The 22,109-nt window shown below is 38.2% G+C and overlaps 3 protein-coding genes across 3 annotated transcripts; 2 read left to right on the top strand and 1 right to left on the bottom strand.

Annotated features, from left to right (window-relative positions):
- Nucleotides 1-4,113: 4,113 nt before the first annotated feature.
- LOC138868909 (uncharacterized) lies at nucleotides 4,114-4,578 on the top strand. The gene has a single exon (XM_070146489.1). It carries the CDS (start codon nucleotides 4,114-4,116, stop codon nucleotides 4,576-4,578), a length of 465 nt encoding a protein of 154 aa, XP_070002590.1.
- A 2,012-nt stretch (nucleotides 4,579-6,590) lies between these two features.
- LOC104249162 (probable LRR receptor-like serine/threonine-protein kinase At3g47570) lies at nucleotides 6,591-10,855 on the top strand. The gene is made up of 2 exons (XM_009805538.2): nucleotides 6,591-9,415; nucleotides 10,242-10,855. The coding sequence occupies exons 1-2, from the start codon at nucleotides 6,604-6,606 to the stop codon at nucleotides 10,643-10,645; spliced, it is 3,216 nt and encodes a 1,071-aa protein (XP_009803840.2). The 5' UTR covers nucleotides 6,591-6,603; the 3' UTR covers nucleotides 10,646-10,855.
- A 2,000-nt stretch (nucleotides 10,856-12,855) lies between these two features.
- Nucleotides 12,856-21,028, bottom strand: LOC138868908 (uncharacterized). Its single transcript, XM_070146488.1, has 5 exons — nucleotides 20,020-21,028; nucleotides 19,488-19,821; nucleotides 19,123-19,271; nucleotides 17,297-17,586; nucleotides 12,856-12,942 (listed from the first exon to the last, which is right to left on the bottom strand). Exons 1-5 carry the CDS (start codon nucleotides 21,026-21,028, stop codon nucleotides 12,856-12,858), a joined length of 1,869 nt encoding a protein of 622 aa, XP_070002589.1.
- Nucleotides 21,029-22,109: the final 1,081 nt, after the last annotated feature.

The following is a 22,109-nucleotide window of genomic DNA, read 5'->3' as shown; positions in this document are numbered from 1 at the left end:
TATTAGATATATAATATATATACTATATCAAATTTAAACACAAAATAAACTGCAAAGAAATATTCAAGAGAATGTCTTATATATTTTACTATTACGACATTAACAAAAAATGACAATATCTTTCTTAGTCTTCCTCCCCCCAATGGAATGAGCACAACAAGGTACTAATACCACCATTAAAAGGAAAAAAAACTAAGGAAGATGTGCCAAAATACAAGTTACATGTTAGTCTATGTATTATCTCTAACAAATCTCATAAATCCTTCAAGGTCCGGAGGAATTTCCGTTGGTGGTGGTGGAAAAGAAGCTTGTTCATCACCGCTTCCGGGCGAAGCAGCATCCTGCGCAAGTTCCGCTAGCATTTCTTCATAAGCTTCATCTATCTCCGGTTGTGATTCTGCAAGTCCAAAATTTCCTCTTTCCGAACGGATCCTATCTCTGAAGAGTACTGATTTTTCCAAGCTCTCCCTCATAGATGCTCTATGATCACCGATTTGAAGTCTCGCTTGACTGAATGCGCTCTCTGATGCCACTGTTGAAGCTTGAACACTTAAAATATCTCGACCCATCCTTGAAAGAACCGGATAGTGTTTTTGTTTGTCCTTCCACCATTCCAAAACATCGAAGGAACTGTCGGGATTCTCTTATTCAAGTCCGTGCGACAAATATTCTTGAAGCTCATTTAGTTGTGAACTATCACCAAAATTATCACCTTGAGAACCCCTGAACTCCGTCTAAGAACTAAGGGCTTTTAGGCCTGCAGTTCTTTTAGATGCTTGCGAACTAGACGAAGTAGGAGTTGGAACATTTGGTCTAGATTGATCTAAGGCTTGATAAGCATTATAAATTGTTTGAGCCTTTATTTTAATTGAGGCTTTTGCATCTCCAAGTGTAGCAAATTCCTCAGCTGAAAGTGATAAAGTGTTATAAATTTTTGAATACCAAAAGTGAGGACCTCCTAATTTCATTGTAGGATTTAACAATGCAGCAACACCAAAAATAGGGGGATAGGGAAAAAATATTTTTTAAACTTAGCTTTCATAGAATTAATAGCTTCTTGATAAATTACTCCACCCTCTGAAAAATGAGTAAATAAATCTATAAGTGCTGCAATATAAACTAAACAGTTAGAAATAGTAAGATAATCTTGGCCAGATAATTCATTTGTAGCAATATGAAACTGTTCTAAAAAGTTTACAAGCATTTTAACATTACTCCAATCTTGATTTGTAAGGTGCTCATCATCATCATCACCACCATCACCTACACGAGCATTATACGTTGCGCTTATTGGGTTCCTATATTCATATGCAACAACTAAACTTTCATACATGTAATTCCATCTAGTCGGACAAGGTTTAGGAACCTTTCTTTCTCTAAGGCCAAATTCATCACATTTTTTAAAATAGTCTCTAAGTCTACTTCTACGGTTTGAATAAAAAAGCCAATTAAGAGCCATTTTAACCTTTTCAATTTCTACATTTAAAACTTTCATACCAGCACCGACGATTAAATGGTAAATATGACAAATACATCTAACATGAAAAATATTACTAAATGCAGGATTTAGTGTAGTTGTAAGCAAGCCTATAGCATTAGTGTTACTAGAAGCATTATCCATTGAAACCGACATAATTTTATCTCTAATGCGAAAATATCTACAAATATCTGCAACTGTGTTAGCAATAAACTTACCTGTGTGGCGTGAATTAATTATTCTATAAGCAATAATGCGCTTTTGCATTATCCACTCCTCATCTATCCAATGACTTGTAACAGTTAGATAATCACAGTCATTACCACTTCTACCAATATCAGTAGTAATAGCAATGCGACAATCTATATGAGTAAATAAATAGCGCAAATATTGTTCATATTCATGTTTATATTTATAAATATCGCTCTTTACGGTTGCGCGAGGCCATCCTTTATAAGTAGGATTAAAAACTCTTCTAATATAATGCACAAAATGAGGGTTAGAAGGAAAACTATAGGGTAAGCACATAACAGTAACCATTTTTGTCAACTCTTCACGATCTTTATTTGGATCATAATATAAAATGCCACCGGTAACAGTGTTAATTCTCGGTTGAACTAGATTTGAACCTGTACTAGGGTTAACCGTAGTATCTACACTTGTCCCCTCTTGCGCAGCTTTTATTTGTAAAAATCTAGCTTTATCTCTAGGGTGTTTCAATGTGTCTAGTCAAACTACCCGTACCACTACGGTCTCCAGTAAATTTATGAACTAGTTGAGACCCACAAGTTTTACACTTAGCCTTATTTTGTTCTCTTAGTTGAGTAAAAAAGTGCCAAACAAGAGATGTTTCAGGTCGTTTAGCAGGTTGTCTATTAAAAGTAGGGGTTACTACAGGAGGGTCAGACGGGGCATCATTTGGGTTATTAACAAGACTAGTTGGTGTATCATCTAAATCCGGTTGCGTTTCATCTAAATCATCATTTTCCTCATCATTTTCAAAGATAGTTTCATTAGGATAAAGAGCATTCATAACTTCTTCATTTAATTGTTGACCTGGTGCAACATCATGGCAAAACTGACTATCGGAAAATTGAAAACAAGGGTTATCACTATCAAGAATAACAGGTGGAGGAGGACGGGTAATAGGTCTAGGTCGGGGAGCCGGGGGAAGAGTAGTAGCTTGGCTACTAGATTCACCAATTTTAGATTTTCCCTTACCGTTACCACCAAAAAACAATTTCAAAGAAAATGCCATATTAATTATAATTATACTAAATAAAACTAACAAAACTATAATATTAAAACTTAAGAGTTGGAACGAGTTTACCGAATTGACGAACAACTTCTTGAAAATTGAATATCGTTGAAGACTTGAATACTTCAATTCACCAACTTTACAATTTTTCACGAAATTGCAACAATAAAGTAAGCAATTATAGAAGAAAATTAGAGAGAGATTGATGAATTTGTGAGTAAAAATGAAAGAATTGGGAGGGGGGTATTTATAGTTGAGAATTGGAAAAAAGAGTAATTATAAAAAGTTTGGGGTTAAAACAAAGTTTGGGGGCCAAATGACTATTTTTTAAAGTGCCAAACGGTTGAATTTTGATGGCCAACGGCTAGATTTTAAAAATCTGACCGTTGGTCATTTTTAAAAAAAAAAATTAAAAAATAGCCGTTGGGCCCCGATTGGCCCGTTGTGCCCGGTTGAACCGGCCCAGACCCGCATTCCGGTCCCGGGCTCACGGGCTATTTGGGTTGGACCGGCCCGCTACGGGCTTATGCACCACTAGATACCAGGCCCGCTTGAATCGGCTCGTTTGGCCCGTGGTCCTGGGCTGGGCCCGGACCACAATACAGCCTTAGTCCCAGCAGCTCCCTATCTCCCTTCCCCCATCTGATTATTTCTTCTGTTTGGTTTTTTAATTTCAAATTTCTCTATTTATGCCTTTTTTTCTTGTTCCATCTCATCTATGCCCTTTTCTTCATCTTCCTTTTTATATTAAATATTCTCCATTATTTAATGTGTCGCAGAAATCACCATATTTTCTTATGAGAATTATTGTTGGAAAAGAAAAATAAGAAAAAGAAAGAGAAAAAGAAAAGAAGAGAAAAATGTATTACAGATGATTTTTAGGATGGAATGGAAGGATTTTTAACAAAAAACGCAAGTAGAAAACTCCGGCGAGATAGTCATCGAAAAATGGCAACTGTCATTTTTATTCCAAATCTGAAGTCTCTTTCTCAGTTTTATATGTCCCTGCTTGACATTTTTCTTTCATTGGATGAGCAGGGGCAAAGCGACCGGACCAGATGAAATTCTGGTAGAGTTTTGAAAGAGTGCGGGGCGAGGCAGACTTGGAGTGGCTCACTAGATTATTTAATGTCCATTTAGAACGAAGAAGATGCCCGAAGAGTGGAGGTGGAGCATGATGGTTCCTGTATACAAGAACAAGGGTAATATCCAAAATTATAATAATTATCGGGGTATCAAGCTGCTTAGCCATACTATGAAAGTCTAGGAGAGACTGGTAAAGCTAAGGGCGGGGAGGAGTGTGTCTATTTTCAAGAACCGGTTTGGGTTTATGCCGGGGCGTTCGACTACAGAAGCCATCCACCTTGTTAGGAGATTGATGGAGCAGTATAGGGAGAGAAAGAAGGACTTGCATATGGTATCCATCGATTTAGAAAAGACGTACGATAAACTTCTGAGGGAGGTTTTGTGGAGATGTTTGGAAGCTAGAGGTGTACCTGTTGCCTACTTTAGGTTGATTAAGGACACGTATGATGGAGTAAAGACCCGAGATGAGGATGGTTGGTGGGGACTCAGACCATTTTCCGGTTATGATGGGGTTGCATCAGGGGTCGGCACTCAACCTTTTTTTGTTTGCTATGTGGATGGACGTACTAACTCGCCACATCCAAGAGGAGGTGTCGTGGTCATGCTATTTGCAAATGATATTTTATTGATTGACGAGATGCGAGACGGCGTGAACGCGCAATTAGAGGTATGGAGGCAGACCCTGGAATCCAAAGGTTTCAAGTTGAGCAGGACCAAGACAGAATACTTGGAGTATAAGTTCAGTGGAGAGACTTAAGGAGGGGAAGGGGAGGTGAGGTTGGACTCGCAGGTCATCCCTAAGAGAGGGAGTTTTAAGCACCTTGAGTCTATTATTCAGGGGGATGGGGAGATTGATGAAGATGTCACACATCGTATTGGGGCGGGATGGATGAAATGGAAACTCGCTTCTGGTGTTTTGTGTGACAAGAAGGTGCCACCGAAACTTAAGGGTAAGTTCTACAGAGTGGTGGTCAGACCAACGATGTTGTATGGGACTGAGTGTTGGCCAGTCAAGATCACTCATGTCCAAAAGATGAAGGTAGAAGAGATGAGGATGTCTAGATAGATGTACAGGCACACCAAGTTACATAGGATCAGAAATGAGGTTATTCGCGACAAGGTGGGCAGCTCCTATTGAGGACAAGATGCGGGAAGCGCGACTTAGGTGGTTTGGTCATATGAGGAGGAGGAGGACAAACGCCCCGATGAGGAGGTTGACATTGGAGGGCCTACGGAGAGGTAGGGGTAGGCCAAAGAAGAAATGGGGAGAAGTGATTAGGCAAGACATGACGCAACTTCAGGCGACCGAGGACATGCCCCTTGATAGAAAGGTAGGGAGGTCGAGGATTATGGTAGTAGAGTAGGTAGTCTAGAGTGTTCATAACAGTAATATTGGCACGCAGTCTCGCTTTCTGTTGGTAGTAAGTTTTTATGACTAACCGTTATTTTCTTTCATTGTTGATTACTTTACAATCTTGTTGTTTTTATTCTGCTTTTATATGGATTTTTAGTTACTGTTCCTTCTTGTCTATATTTTAATTAATGTGGTGCTTATGCTTTCATGAGCCGAGGATCTATTGGAAACAACTTCTCTATCCTCACAAGGTAGAGATAAGGTCTGCGTACACACTACCCTCCCAAGACCCCACGGTGTAGGATAATACTGGATATTGTTGTTGTTGTTGTTGCTGGTCTTTAGCATTGGGTTTTCTTTTTTATTTAATATGGCTTCTTAGTTCAGGCTTTAACTGCTGGGTATTATTTTGTTAACTAAGAAGAAAGGTGAAGTGAAGACATAGAAGAAAAAGAAAAGAAAAAGTAAAAGGATATTAACAAAAAAAAAAAGTAAAATGATAAAATGAACAGAGTTGGGGGGCATTTTTTTTCTAATTATACGCGCTAAGATTTCGTGAAAAACAATTTGAATGCCACGTGCGCTCAAAAGGTGGAACTTATAACACTTCGAACAAAGACAAAAGAGTTATAAGACTCCCGTAAAATTTGAAAGTGCAACTGGTAAAGTGAAACAACCCCAATGGGTAATTACATATTATCCCTTAGAAAAGCGAACACATAAAAAAGTAATCACTGCTCTAAATGGATGGGATCAAATTTCCACGAAGTTGATGTGAAGATGCAATTCAAGTACTACACGAGTTGACATTTTTGAGTTTTGAATGACCACGAATTTGTAGACTCTTAAGATGTCGTGGAGAACAACAAAGCGCATTGAGTTCATGTTGACTAATTAGTCCCACACATTTGAAATATTTTCCCAAATTTTCACACGATACGTTGCTACCTACTACCAGATATGAGTGTGTCCAAACGTTAGACGTTCGGCCTCTTACCAAACTAACCATTGACCTACGATCAATTAGTCTTCTGGGAATACTTTATATTTTCACTTTAGCGCATGCTTTAGAGAATTTTAAGTTGTTTATATCAGAATAACAGGAATATATAACATTAGGAAACATGGCATACATACACTATTATACAAAACTACCAGTATGACAAGGCAAGAAAATCAAGTTTGGCGGAGGTTAGAGAAAGGACGAACAATAATTGAATATTTACCAACAAGTCAAGACAGTGGCCTAAATTAATGTCTAATCAGTCCAATTTGTTTTTCCTAGCGTACTAGGAGAATCTTGCACGTGAATCTGTCAAAGTCTATCCTTTTCTGTATTTTGTAGTCTTCCATGAAATACCTCAATTGTCAATGTCAAGAAATATCATTGCAATGCAAACATTCAAAATGGGTGAAATAAATTAGAATATGAGACTAGTGTTTTGTACAATCAATCTTACTCTCTCTAACCAATTCTCCAGTCCACTTTTCAGTTCTACATTTAAAAAAATGATTTTTCCAAGTCATACAGAGAATTTTCAGTTGAGCTACTCTTGTCACTTGTATGCTCTCAAGTATACTGTTTTTTTGTCTTTACTGGCCTTCTTTTTGCCAACCTATGCTCTCTGCTCATCTACAATTCAGGTGGGAGGCAATGAAACAGACAGAATGTCACTGCTTGCGTTCAAGAATATGATCATTGATGATCCCTTGAGGATCATGGACTCATGGAATGAAACCATCCATTTCTGTGACTGGCCTGGTGTTTCATGTGGTCGCCGTCACAGACGAGTCACTGTTTTGGATCTTAGTTCTCTGAAACTGAGAGGTACATTTTCACCAAGTATTGGAAATCTGAGCTTTCTTCATGTCCTTGAGCTCCAAAATAATAGCTTTTCAGGTGAAATCCCATCAGAGCTTGGCTACTTACATAAGTTACAGGTTTTACGCCTTGACAATAACTCATTCACTGGTCATATTCCTTCAAACATTTCTGGTTGCTTCAACCTTTTTTCTGTTGTTCTTTCATATAATATGCTGGCAGGCATAATTCCAGCAGAATTAGGCACCTTGTTGAAACTTCAACAACTTTTTCTTGTTTCTAACTATTTTACAGGACGTATTCCGCCTTCTCTTGGTAATCTTTCTACACTTGATACCTTTTTGGCAAGCAAGAACAATTTGGTAGGCAAAATGCCTGATGAATTATGCCAATTGTCTAACTTAAAGTATTTTGTAGTAAACGAGAACAACCTGAGTGGAACCTTGCCTCCTTGTCTTTTCAATCATTCGTCTATGGTAGCCATTGATGTTGGAACAAATCATATAGAAGGGAATTTGCCTCCATTGTTTGGTATCACTCTTCCTAATTTGCAGTTCCTCAGCATTCATAGAAACAACATAACTGGAAACATTCCAGTAACATTATCAAACGCCACAAAACTTGAGTTTCTTGTTGCTGGTAGAAATGGGCTCACAGGAAAAGTACCGCCCCTTGGAAATCTGCTGAACATGCGGAGATTTTTAGTCGCTTACAATCATCTTGGGAAGGGGGAGGATGATGACCTCAGCTTTCTCAACACATTGGCGAATGCCACCAGTTTGGAGCTTTTGGAGCTCAATACAAATAACTTTGGTGGAGCCTTACCTGCATCTGTTAGTAATCTTTCGTCTGAACTAATAGAGCTTTCGCTGTCTTACAATCAGATTTCTGGAAAACTCCCAAGAGGGATATCCAATCTCAAGAAGCTAGAGGCTTTATTTGGGGCTTACAACAGATTCTATGGTGAAATTCCATCTGAAATTGGGGATCTAATAAACCTGCAGGAGTTGGCTTTACTTGGAAATCAGTTGTCAGGCCAAATTCCAATCTCTTTTGGAAATTTAGCTTCCTTAACCAGACTCAGTTTAAGAGAAAACAATCTCCAGGGTAGAATTCCTTCCAGCTTAGGCAAGTGTCACAATTTGGGACTATTGGATCTTGGCTCAAATAACATTAGTGGTTTCATACCATCAGAAATTCTTGAAATTTCATCCTTGTCAGAGGGCCTCGACCTATCTCATAACCACTTAACCGGGATCCTTCAGAAGGAAATCGGGAAGTTGAGCAATCTAGGCTACTTAAACCTGTCTGATAACAAGTTGCGAGGCCGAATTCCTACCACTCTAGGTACTTGTCTGAAACTTGAAGCACTAGACTTGAACAACAACAACTTTCAGGGTAGTATTCCTTCAACCATGAGTAATTTGCGAGGCCTGGAACTTTTAGTCCTTTCTCAAAATAATCTGTCAGGTGAAATCCCAAGATTCTTGAAAGACTTCAAATTTCTGCAGGTTGTAGATCTGTCTAGCAATAATTTGGAAGGTGCAGTCCCTATTGGAGGTATCTTCAATAATGGTAGTATTGTTTCTATTATAGGAAATAAAAATCTCTGTGGGGGTATACCAGAGTTGGACCTTCCAGATTGCAGTGCAGAAGTAAAGAAAGAAAAGAAATCAGGTTTCCCCTTGAAAATAGTAATTCCAGTAGTCAGCGGGCTTATAGGGTTGACATGTATAGTTTGTTTTCTTGGCATTCGACCGTTAGGTGGATCGAGAAAAGCACCAGTTACAGATACACGTGAAAACTCGACCATAAGAGTATCTTATCAGTGTCTCCTTAGGGAAACTGATGGATTCTCTGCATCAAATTTGCTGGGCGTGGGTGCTTTTGGGTCTGTATATAAAGGAATTTCTGAAGACGATGGTACAGTTTTTGCTGTTAAGGTACTGGACCTTTCACACCATGCAGCTTCCAGGAGTTTTTTAGCGGAGTGTGAGATTCTGAAGAACATAAGACATCGTAATCTTGTAAAGGTGTTAAGTGCATGCTCAAGTATTGATTATGAAGGTAATGAATTCAAAGCTATAGTTTACGAATACATGGATAAAGGGAGTCTGCAGGAGTGGTTGCATTTCACTCCTGATCAGGAGTCACATGAGCACAAGAAGCTAGGATTTCTTCAAAGATTAAGTATTGCCATTGATGTTGCCTGTGCTCTGGATTATCTTCATAATGATTGCCAACCCCCAATAATTCACCGTGATCTGAAGCCAAGCAATATTCTCCTCGATGAGAACATGACTGGACATGTTGGTGATTTTGGTTTGGCAAGATTTATTCCACCAGCTATTCACAACTCTTCAGCAAATCCAAAAAGTTCTACTGGTGTTAGCGGAACTATTGGGTATACACCTCCAGGTAATACCTCCTTGCAAATTCCAAGTGTTTTTTCTTTTCCTCAGTTATTACACTCACCTACTCAAGTTAGTCTCAAGTGTCGAATCTAGTATGCAATTCAAGAGCATGGTAGGAGCGGCAAACGGGGGGTCTGGTCGGATATGTTTCGGGTCGAAAACGGGTAATGAAAAAGCGGATAAATTATCCAACCCGACCCATATTTAATAGGGATAAAAAAGGGTTAACCGGTGGATAATATGGGTAACGATATTATCCATGATTTCTTGAATATGATCACTTTTGGGAGAATTTTTCGTCTCCCAAACTTGAGGAACCCCCAATTTGAGACTTTAGAAATGTAAAAGTTAAACCTATTGGTTATCCATTGGTTATCGATTTTCTAAATGGATAATATGGTTCTTATCCATATTTGACCCGTTTCAAAAAGTTCATTATCTAACCCATTTTTAATGAATAATATGGGTGGTTAACTGTTTTCTTTTAACCATTTTGCCATCACTGACATTCTGGTTTAAGTGGCTCCAAGTTTAGCTTTGGAATCATCCAATTGTTTGATTTAGTTTGTACTTGCCCATATTTTCTTGAGTAAAATCTTGTCCAAAAATTAAGTGACTGAAACATATAGGAATAAAAGTAATTTCAGAATAAATCGGGGAAGAACCGTACCACAAGGATCTATTGTATGCCGTCTTACCAGTTCTGCCAAGCCTTTTCTGCATTAGCCATAAATCAAGATTTCGCTATCATGCATAAGTATTCTTCTATCTTTTGGTAAAAGTATGTCTAATTCTGTAATATTTCTCGTTGACATGTAAATGCATCTCAGAGTTGGGTATGGGAAGTGATGCCTCAATCTATGGAGATTTATACAGCTTTGGCATAATGCTCTTGGAAATGTTTACTGGGAGGAGACCAACTGATGAAATGTTCAAAGATAGTTTAAATCTTCATAACTATGCTAGGGCTTCTTTACCAGACAGAGTGATACATATAACAGATCCCATTCTTCTCCAGGAAAGGGATGAACTAGGAAAGGAATACAAACTTGTTAACAACAGAAGCAGTGCCACTGACTTATTTCTATCATTCTTAGTTTCGGTGATTCAAATTGGAGTTACATGCTCTGTAGAATCTCCAAAAGAACGAAGGAGGATTAGTGATGTCGTTGGAGAACTCAATTCATTGAGGAAGTTGTTCTTGGAGCAAGCATACTGGAAAGAACAGGTGTAATGTTAGTCCGTCTCATGTTTGGTGACACGAGGCAATCTGCACTATGAAACAAGTCCATGAGTTTAAGGTTCGATCAGTTCACCGCCTAGTGAAACTTTTTGAACAATGACATTTATTTTGGCATCAAGATTGTTAAATGTATGGTGATGCGAAAACAGGTAAAATATTCCTCATATACGACTGAATATTATTTAACTAATTTCCTTTCAATCTTTTCTTTTGGTAACATATAAAACTACCATTTGTTGTAGATGATTATTTTAACTATGTATTACAAAATGATTTCAAACCAAACACAATAAGCAACCCCAATATTCATGTTTGAGTGAATCTTTATTTCTTGGACAGAAAATGAGTAATCAAAATGGAATGTGGCGGGAATTGAAATGAAAGAATTCAAAAGTTTGCACATCAACCCCCATATTACACTTTAAAATCCAAGCTTTTAGATTTAAAAATTCTTGAAATATTTTGATATAAAGTCAAATCTAATGTCAATTGCTTACCTCCAATGATGTAGTGAAATAGATCTTTAAAATCTCCCACTACCGAAGTCTATGACTCAAAAAATAATAAATTTGGTAAAAGTCCCGAAACTCCCATTTAAGTATCTGCCCAGACATACGCATTGCGATCACGAAGGCCAAAAATGCCCGGCTGAAAAATTTTCCTTCGCGAACAGGAAGGCATACACGCGAACTCAACCCTACATCGGCTAAGCCTACACAAACGCGGCGCCACACCCGCGATTGTGAAGGCAATCCTCCTGCCCGACCACATGCCTTCGGGAACGCAGCTCCTGAACGCAAACGTGAAGCTGCAGATCCCAACAATCCGTGAACGCGATCTCTCTCCCACGAATGCGAAAGGTAAAACTTTGCTTGCCAAATCCTCTACTCCGTGATCGCGAGCCTCCCTCCACGATCGCGAATAAGACTCTCTGCACCAGAAACCAGCAATCCAAGGACAAGGGAAAATGGTCCAAAACCACCTCGAATCACACCAGAGTCTCCTAGGACCCCGACCAATCATGCCAACCTATTCCTAAACCTAATCCAAATTTTCCCAAGGGCTCGAAACACCACGAATAAACTGAAAACTAAGAATCGCCAATCAAGATCAATCTCTTAAGTTCCTCAACTTCCAACATCAAATCAAGCGTCTGATTCAAGCCTAACCAATACGGAACGAACCCAAACTTTGCACACTAATACCAAATGACAAAATGAACCTATCCCAACTTTCGGAACGACAGTCCGAATCCGATAACCTCAAAGTCAACCCTCGGTCAAACCTAAAAACTCTTCAAACCTCCAAATAGCTAACTTTCGGCAAATAGCACCAAAATATCTTAGGAACCTCTAAATCCAAATTCGAATATACACCTAAATCCAAATAATTACCATACAAACCTATTGGAACCGTCTAACGCCAATTTGAGGTCGTTTACACAAAACTCAAACCTTGATCAACTCTTACAACTTAAACTTCCAAAATGACTAAATGTCTCAATTCACTCTCAAACCTTCCTGAAACCAAACCAACCACCCCCGCAAGTCACAAAACTTCAAACACACATACGGAAAGTATCAAATATGAAAACGAGACTCAAATATACAAAACAAATGGTCGGGTCGTTACAGAAAATGTTGTGTACTTTTATAAATAGAGGAACATTCCTTTTCATAATGTTGCCATAAGGGGTTTGAGAATCGTGTTTAGAGGGGAGAATGATTAAACAAGAGTTATCCTATCACTTGTGTGTGCCTCTTTGTAGGATATTCTCTCGATATTTTTTTTCTTTTTTATATAGTGGATGAGCATTAGTTGACCAAACCACGTTAAATGTTTATATCTTTTTGGTATATTTCACTTTTACCGTCTGATTTGATCCTTACACAATGTTCCAAAGAGGAGTCAACTGATCGGTTTCTCTGTTCCATTATAGGTGCTTCTTAAATCAAAACCAAAGGCTTTGTGTACATAGTTATGCTAGTATCGTTACTGTTGTCTGTGCACCAATTTTGACATATTTTTTACTAAGGACTCCAGGGAAATGCGAACCAAATACATAGTAACATATTAATTTCCCGGACATATCTAACGCACCCTAGAATATCTAGTACATATTATAAAAATCCACAACCAAATTACAAGAGTACATTTCAAAAATCAAAACTGAAAATATTTGAATTCCTTCTAGTGTCACTCTAACAACCATCATCTAAACTGCTAACATCTAAATGATCAACTACTATAACATCAGGTTCTACCATTTTAGGTCCCTCAGATGTATACTGCACATCAAGTTTGAATTGTAGAGCTGGCAACAAATACCTATGTCAACAACAGAGAGAACTCAAATCATGAACATGGCAATGATAAGAGCACTAAGGTAATAACATAGCGAAAGTAATCATCTGACATATGTAAGACATAAAAGAAAGAAAAATTAGTTATATCTTGTTCAGTATTATATGGTTTTTTAAATTACAAATTTAAAGAACTAGAACCTGTAGAAGTTTGTATTTGATGCCAAGAAAATATCATTCTAAGTTTTTATCCATTTAAAAAATTCGATCATGTGGTGAGCTGAGATCTTATGTGGAGTAGAAAGATCTCAAAAGCTTCATGAAAATATGATGTTGGGACAGGCAGGTGACAATAATGAAGTTTCCTTGAGAACAACTGTGTTATTCATAATTTAATGCCTATTCAATCATCGTCTTAATGCAGCAACTATAGACTTTCAAGCAGGATTAACATATATATTAGTCAAGGTAATCGATAACGCATCAAAACTAAGAAACATAAGAAGAGCTAACTCTATATTTATGTTATCTATTAACAGGACGTAGTTAAACAAGTAGAGAAATTCAAAGGCTAAATAACATAAAAATATAACAAGAATTCATCCTCCAAAAGGTTTCATCAAAACTTTATAATAGAAATTAGCTACTCATAGTAGCATATAAAATTACATTACTAAAAAAGTCATAACCAAAAAAGAAAAATACGAAGAAGAAAGAAAAAACTCGTGGTTGAATCTTCCTCCTTGCTCCTAGCGTATTCTTGCCTCCAAAGATGTTATCTAACCTAAAGTAGTGTCAGGGTGGCCTGACGATTTTTGTGGCTTAAAGCCAAACTTTATGATGTGCCTTAACTTTTTAATTTTTTTATTATTTATTTGAAATCTATTTTTTTTAGCTTTGCATAGATACAATGTTATTAATATTTTTCTTAAAATCAATAGCTCCTAATAAGTATTTTTCAATTGATAATATAGCTAATCCATTTAACCTTTCTTGTAACATTGTTGTTCTTAGATAAGATTTTATCAATTTTAATTTTAAAAACTTCTTTCCGCTGAATCAACGGTAACATGAGTTATCAACATTATTCCATAATCAATTTAGGCATTTGGAAAAGAATTAAATCTTTTTATTTGATTAAGTGTATCAATTAAGTTGATATCTTCTAATTGAACTATTTTTCTTAATATTTTTAATTCAGAAAATAAATCTAAATTGTCAATATCGAAGTGATTATTATCTTTTAAGGAACATTCAAGATTAAGGCAATATTTTTTAAAATTTCCAATATCTAGTGATCTTAGTTTTTACTTCTAAACAGAAAACCAAAAATATTTTCAGATGCTTCGAATTGTTCGAATCTATTTTGAAGCAAAAAATAGGCTTGTCTATTATGTATAAAAGTAATAAACTCCAAAAGACTCTTCGAAAGTGTCACGACCCATTTTCTAAACAAGCCGAGACCGGCACTCGATCACTAAACCTGATCGAGCGAACCATCTCTGCTTATTCAATGTATTATAGCTCCACACTTTATATGCAACAAAGCAATACTCTAACCAAATACTCTTGATTAATTCAAATATTTAAATAAATCAACTCCAAAACTTTATTCATAGTAACTACTGAATTATTGCTAAGTTATTATAAAATAACATATGAATCTCAACCCAATGACTATGTCTATGAAGCCTCTACTGATAAACTGACGCACTGCTCAGGACATGAGATTTCCTGGCCAGTTCTCTAAATAAATAAAGAAATAGCTAAATGAAAATGACTCAAAGAATACTCCACGAACAAAAGCGGAGCTCACCAATATCACTGGAAGGGAAGGAAGTCCTAACTCGTAGCCTGCTCGCCTGCAAATCCGGTTCCTACGTTGTACCGCAGACCAACGTAGGTTCCCAAAAGAGAACGTCAGTACCATCCACTGTACTCAGTGAGTCTCAACAACAGGGGGAGAAACTTTAATAACATATACATTACGAGCAAAGGTTCTAAATGCATGTAAAACATAAAGCTTATAAGAATAATTCTAAAATAATTGCATAATAGCAATTTATGAATATTCTAAAAGAAATTCTTTTCCTTTTTCTTTCTTTGAAAAAAAATACTTCACTTTATACTTTGGGAGTTCCAACTATCCTGATTTAATTCTGTCTCAGTCACCGTGTGATCGGCACGGGTTCGATCCCAACCTGATCGAATAGGCCCAATCTATGAGGTGTCACTCGCTTCATGGTTCTCAACGCTCATGTATCATACCTTAGCATGGCTAAGTAAATCCTCAGCAACGAGACCCTCGGCTCGTGTGCTCCCTACTTTGGCACAAGTAGTTTCAGGAAGTCAACATATTGGTCAGGACCCTCGGCCTGGACGATGACCCCTTCTCAGAATAAAGGATACTCCCCAAAAATCTTTTCTTTCTAAATCTTCTTCTTGTGACTTTTCAAGTCTAAATCTTTTCTTTATAGAACATTATGTACATGCTCATATTGGTATCCTTAAATGTAAAACATGACATAAGAATGAAATAAACATATACAAATATTTCCAAAGATTCTCTCTTCTTCATAATTTTCAACATGAAAATAGCATATATGAACAACACAAAAACAAATCTGAAAATTTAAGCACATATAGCATAATAGCTCATCTAAACTTTTGCTAGAACAATTCTAAATTAATGGGTACTCACTCGCTCTAATTAAATAAAGATAAACTCTTTTAAACAATTCATCAAACACCTTGTATGCGTGCTTTTGTGAGTTAAACCACTTTAGTAAAGGGTTATATCAACTCACCTCAAAACTCCTTGAGCCAATACGTAGACCCCAGTCCAATTGACACCAGTCAAACAATCGATTCTACAACAACCGGTGTATTTTAATCAATTTTAAAGTACTACACCTAATTATGAAGTTTATTGATGATATAGAGGAAGAAGGGAATTAGCTATTCAATTCTTACATATTACTACTTTAGGATAATTGAAAATAGGAAAAATTTATGTACCTGAGTTCAAGAATTAGTGATTTGTAAAGAAACCTAGATTTTCTGTTGCCCGGCTCTCTGTTTCGTGAGTAAATAAGACGTGCTTTTGCCTTCTGTCTTCGTTTACGAGAATGACAGAACCTTAGGTTCTGTTATTTGGCCTTCTGCCTTTCTTTCTATACGTGAATGAACTTTATTTTCCTAAGGCTTAAAGCCTTTGCTTGCCAACAGCCCATTTCATGGGCTTTAAGTCCTTTTTTCCTTTTTTTTTGGGACTTAACTAGTATTTAATGATACCCACTTTTAATAATGAACAATATATATCTTTTTTTTCCACTATAGGCAAGAAAAATAATAAAAATAGTAATAATTTAGTTCTATAGTTAGCGTGTCTCGAAACTTTTATAAATTTGAGGAGTGTTACAATCTTCCCTCCTTAAAAACATCTTCCTCGAATGTTACTAGGACCTTATTCTTAAGCTAACAATCATTCCTTAGGTCTTTGAACCTCTTAAGTTTTCTTAGCACTACTCACTCTTGCAAGGGACTCAAAATTTTGGCTCACTCCCTAAGTTTTCAAAAATTTCGCCAGAGTTTCCCTTGTAAATTGGACTATCCAAAAATATCCTTGTCACAAATACCACAAATACACCACCAACAACCAAATATACCATAACAGGCCAATCATAGGCACCACACGCAGCTCATAAATTAATTACTCACACTCCGGCAAGGAGGTACCACAATAACTAACAAGAATCTAAAGCACAACACTTTAGCAAAAGTAAATCACTTTAATGAATTAAATATACTCTGACATAAACTAAATCACTAAGACAACTAAATATAATCTAGGAAGGATATAAACACTTGCTAACTTGTATTTAATAAATGGAATATAAATGTAAAACCGAACTTAGGTTCACATACCTTTTTCCTCAAATAAATATGGATATTTCTTTCTCATATCTTTCTCGACCTCCCATGTAGCCTCTTTTGAATCATGATTACTCCACAAAACTTTTACCGATGCTAAATCTTTTGTTCTCAACTTCCTTACTTGCCTATCGAGAATTTCTATAGGTACCTCTTCATAAGTCGAGCCTTCTTTAATTTCTATGGTATCGGCAGGTATTATATGCGACTCATCATGAATGTACTTTCTAAGCATAGACACATGAAAGACAGGATGAATAGAGGACAACTCAATGGGTAGCGCTAGCTTATAAGCCACATTTCCTTTCTTTTCTAGAATTTCATAAGGTCCGATAAATCTAGGGCTAAGTTTCCCTTTCTTACCAAACCTCATAACTCCTTTCATTGGTAAAACTTTCAAAAACACCTTATCACCAACCATGAACTCTAACTCACGATGCCTCTTGTCAGAATAAGACTTTTGACGACTCTGAGCCGCTTTAAGTCTTTCTCTAATTAGCTGAACTTTCTCCAAAGCCTCACAAACAAACTCTAGACCAATCAACGGCACCTCTGCTGGTTCAAACCAACCCACCGGAGACCTACATCTCCGCCCATACAATGTTTCATAAGGAGCCATACCAATGCTGGCTTGGTAGCTGTTATTGTAAGCAAATTCTATAAGTGGCAAGTGATCATCCCAATTACCTCCAAAATCTATAACACACGCACGCATCATATCTTCAAGAGTCTAAATGGTCCTTTCTGCCTGACCATCAGTCTGTGGATGAAAAGCGGTGCTTAAATTGACCTTGGTACCTAATCTTTTCTGAAATGCCTGCCAAAAATTTGCCGTGAACTGAGGGCCTCTATCAGATATGATTGAAACTGGAGTACCATGCAATCGGACTATTTCTTATATGTACAACTGCGCATACTGCTCTGCGGAGTCTGTCGTCTTTACTGGTAGGAAATGCGCGGACTTTGTCAGTCGGTCTACAATAACCCAAATTGAATCATGTTTACGGTATGTACAAGGTAGACCTACTACAAAATCCATATTAATCATCTCCCACTTCCACTGTGGTATCTCTATATCTTGAGCTAGGCCACCAGGCCTCTGATGCTCGGCTTTGACTTGCTAACAATTTAAACATTTAGCCACATGATCTGCTACTTGTTTCTTCATGCCTTTCCACCAATACAACTCTTTCAAATCTAGATACATTTTGGTAGCACCTGGGTGGATAGAGTACCTCGAACTGTGAGCTTCCTCCATTATGGCCTTCCTAAGACCATCTACATCAGGCACACATAACCGATCATTCAACTTCAAAACTCCGTCACTTCCTAGAGTGAAAGCAGTGATTTCTTTGCTTCTGACTCCTTCTTTTAATTTCACTAAGTACGGATCTTCGTCTTGTTTAGCCTTAACATGCGCAACAAGGGAGGATTGCGCTAAGGCATAAGCAGTTATGTCTCCTTCTTCGGTCTCATCCAATCTAATTCCATCATTTGCTAGTTTTTGAATTTCTCGACCCAAAGATCGCCTTTGTACTGCAAGATGGGACAAGACACCCATTGACTTCCTACTAAGTGCATCTGCTACCACTTTAGCTTTGCCCGGGTGATAAAGGATATTGATGTCACAATCCTTCAATAGCTCGAGCCACCTTCTCTGTCTCAAATTTAGTTCTTTTTGCTTGAAAATGTACTGGAGGCTTTTGTGATCTGTAAACACTTCAGAATGCTCACCATAAAGGTAGTGTCGCCATATTTTTAATGCAAACACCACTGCTGCAAGCTCCAAGTCGTGTGTGGGGTAGTTCTTTTCATGATTCTTTAACTGCCTGGAAGCATAAGCAATAACTTTTCCATTTTGCATAAGAACACAACCAAGGCCCACTCTGGAGGCATCACAATACACTGTGAACCCACCCGAACCTGTTGGCAAGGTTAGCACAGGTGCAGTGGTCAACCTCTTCTTTAACTCTTGAAAACTCTGCTCACAAGCGTCTGACCATTGGAACTTAACTGCTTTCTGAGTCAACTTAGTTAATGGAGCTGCAATTGAGGAAAATCCCTCTACAAACCTTCTATAGTAGCCAGCTAACCCCAAGAAACTCCTAATTTCGGTTGGCGTTGTCGGCCTGGGCCAGTTCTTGACTGCTTCTGTCTTCTGAGGGTCTACTTTTATTCCTTCACTAGATACCACGTGGCCTAAGAATGCTACTGACTGCAACCAGAACTCACATTTTGAAAACTTGGCATAAAGCTCATTCTCCTTCAAGGTCTGCAAGGCTATTCTAAGGTGTTCTGCATGTTCTTCCTTGCTCTTAGAGTATACCAAAATATCGTCTATAAACACGATAATAAAGGTATCCAGGAATGGCTTGAAAACTCTGTTCATGAGGTCCATGAATGCAGCTAGAGCATTTGTCAACCCGAAGGACATTACTAGAAATTCATAGTGCCCGTAGCGAGTTCTAAAGGCTGTTTTAGATATATCCTCCTTTTTAATTCTCAACTGATGGTATCCCGACCTCAAGTCTATTTTTGAAAAGTACTTTGCACCCTGAAGTTGATCAAATAAATCATCAATTCTTGGCAGTGGGTACTTGTTCTTAATGGTAACTTTATTCAACTGCCGATAGTCAACACACATTCTGAGAGACCCATCTTTCTTTTTGACAAACAGGACCGGGGCACCCCACGGTGAAACACTCGGACTGATGAAGCCCTTGTCAAGAAGGTCTTTCAACTGTTCTCTCAACTCATTAAGTTCTGCTGGAGCCATCCTATAGGGAGGTATAGATATGGGCTGAGTGCCTGGCATGAGATCAATGCCGAAGTCTATGATTCTTTCGGGAGAAAGTCCGGGAAGGTCATCTGGGAAAACTTCTGGAAATTCTCTAACAATTGGCACTAACTGAAGAGCTGGTGGTTCTGATTCTGGATTAATAATGTGAGCCAAATAGGCGAGACACCCCTTACCGATCATTCGTTGTGCCTTAAGATAAGAAATAAACTTACCTACAAGCGATGCTGAACTACCCTTCCACTCTAAGACTTCTTCATTTGGAAATTGGAACCTGACTATCTTGGCATGACAATCTAACATGGCATAGCAGGAAGACAACCAATCCATACCCATGATCACATCAAAATCCACCATTTCTAACTCTATGAGATCAGCTTTGGTGTTGCGACCTTGGACTGAAACTATACAGCCTCTATAGACTCTGGTGACTTTCACTGACTCGCCAACTGGAGTAGATACTAGGAATGGCTCACTAAGTTGTTCAGGTTCTAGTCCGAGGTTAATTGCAAAGTATGGAGTCACATATGAAAATGTTGAACCTGGATCCATTATGGCATAAGCATTATGTGAGCAGACTAAAAGTATACCTGTAATAACTTCTGCAGATGCCTCTGCACTCTGACGATCAAGTGTAGCAAATAAACGGGGTTGTCCCCCTCCCTGAGTAACTCGGTCTGCACCTCTGCCTGCTCCATGCCCGGACTGATTATGAGAACCACGAGCCTGAGGTGGTGCAACTGCAGTAGCTGAGGAACTAGAAGGACGAGTTGATCCACCACTGAACTTATGTTGCAACTTTGGGCAGTTGGCCTTTATATGACCAATGTCTCCATAATGGTAGCAACCATGAAACCCAAGCTTGCACTGACCTGAATGTTGCCGCTTACATGTTCCACAAAGACTTTGCTGGTGTGAATGTTGCTCAGCATGACTCTGGCTATGTGAGGATGATGTCCTAAAATTCTGATTCTGGCGAGACTGATTTCTATTACTCTGAGTACGTCTGAAGGAAGACCTACCACCTGACTGATGACTGAACTGAGCTGGTGCTAATGACTCCTTATTAGAGGAATTCCTTCCGCCTCCGCTGGATGTACCATTAAACCTACCCGTTATTCGGGATTTCTTGTTATGCTCTTTCTCTTTTCTCCTTTGTTGTCTGTCTTTTTCTAAGTGCTTGGCGAACCCCACAACAGATGAGAAAGTTGTCATTCCTACCGCTGCAGCTGATGTCGTATCCTTACTGTGGTAAGCCAAACCGCCAACAAACTTGCGAATCTTTGCTTTTTCTGTCTTAACCATGTGAGGAGCATGCTTAGCTAACCTTATGAATTCCATGTAGTACTCTTGCACGCTTTTATTCCCTTGCATGAGTTGTTCGAACTCTGTAGCCTTAGCTGTTATATCCTCTTCTGGGATAAAGTTAGCCATGAAGGCCTCTTCAAATTCTTCCCAAGTAGGTGGACCATCATCTTCATCTCTCTCTTTTCCCACATCTCAAACCAAGCGCCAGCCACATCTCTAAGCTGGTAAGCAGCCAGCTCCACAGCTTTGTTATCAAATACTTTCATCACTCGGAGGGCTTTCTTAACACCCTCCATCCATAACATTGGATCTTCATCAACTATAGAACCATGGAACACTTGAGGACTCAACTTCAGAAATTCATTCACTCTTGAGGGCTCAGAATTGTTCTGCCTATTTGTTTGAGGTGGAATCTTATCTCTTTTCTCGTTCTGGTTGGCCATAAAGGCCTTAAACATCTCCATAGCACTGTTGACTGCATTGAACACCTGAACCACCTCTGGGGATATAGTTGTTTGAGTCGGAGCTGCTGTTGGGGTTGGCGTTGGATCTTGAGGTACTTGCTCATCATGCTCCACCCCTTCTTCATGTTCAACCTGGGGTACTTGAACCCCCTTGTGGATTTACCCTTCCTTTTCTGAGTTCGAGCCTTTTTAGTTATGCCTTGAGCCACAATAGTAGCAATAGTTTCTTGAGCAGCATCCTGAGTGTCGGTGTCAGAGTTGCGAGTACGAGCCATTTCTGCGAGTTTTGGAGAAAAGAATACATTAGATAATTTCTTAGAGGTAGGCTCTACTGCACGATCTAAAGTATGAAAAAAAAGTTTTTTCCTAAATGTTTGTAGCCTCCTGTTTATAAGTAGGGCGCGTTTCATACACATAAACAAGACTCTACTAACACGGCTTCATAGACCCCTAGGACTCCATAAACCTGAGGCTCTGATACCAAGTTTGTCACGACCCATTTTCTAAACTCCACACTTTATATGCAACAAAGCAATACTCTAACCAAATACTCTTGATTAATTCAAATATTTAAATAAATCAACTCCAAAACTTTATTCATAGTAACTACTGAATTATTGCTAAGTTATTATAAAATAACATATGAATCT

This window comes from Nicotiana sylvestris, chromosome 5 (assembly GCF_000393655.2).
Source record: "Nicotiana sylvestris chromosome 5, ASM39365v2, whole genome shotgun sequence".
Lineage (NCBI taxonomy): Eukaryota > Viridiplantae > Streptophyta > Magnoliopsida > Solanales > Solanaceae > Nicotiana > Nicotiana sylvestris.
Note: the sequence above shows the minus strand (reverse complement) of the source record. Positions and strands in the feature narration are given on the sequence as shown.

What these genes read in the sequence shown, in the direction of transcription:
- LOC138868908 (XM_070146488.1), bottom strand. Translation starts at nt 21,028, where the DNA reads ATGGAATTCATAAGGTTAGCTAAGCATGCTCCTCACATGGTTAAGACA. An exon ending in GGATTTTGATGTGATCATGG is followed by an intron (nt 19,822 to 20,019) that starts GTATGGATTGGT and finishes TTATTAATCCAG; the next exon opens with AATCAGAACCACCAGCTCTT. An exon ending in AGTTCATGGTTGGTGATAAG is followed by an intron (nt 12,943 to 17,296) that starts GTGTTTTTGAAA and finishes CTTGATGTGCAG; the next exon opens with TATACATCTGAGGGACCTAA.
- LOC104249162 (XM_009805538.2), top strand. Translation starts at nt 6,604, where the DNA reads ATGAGACTAGTGTTTTGTACAATCAATCTTACTCTCTCTAACCAATTC. An exon ending in TATTGGGTATACACCTCCAG is followed by an intron (nt 9,416 to 10,241) that starts GTAATACCTCCT and finishes AATGCATCTCAG; the next exon opens with AGTTGGGTATGGGAAGTGAT.
- LOC138868909 (XM_070146489.1), top strand. Translation starts at nt 4,114, where the DNA reads ATGGAGCAGTATAGGGAGAGAAAGAAGGACTTGCATATGGTATCCATC.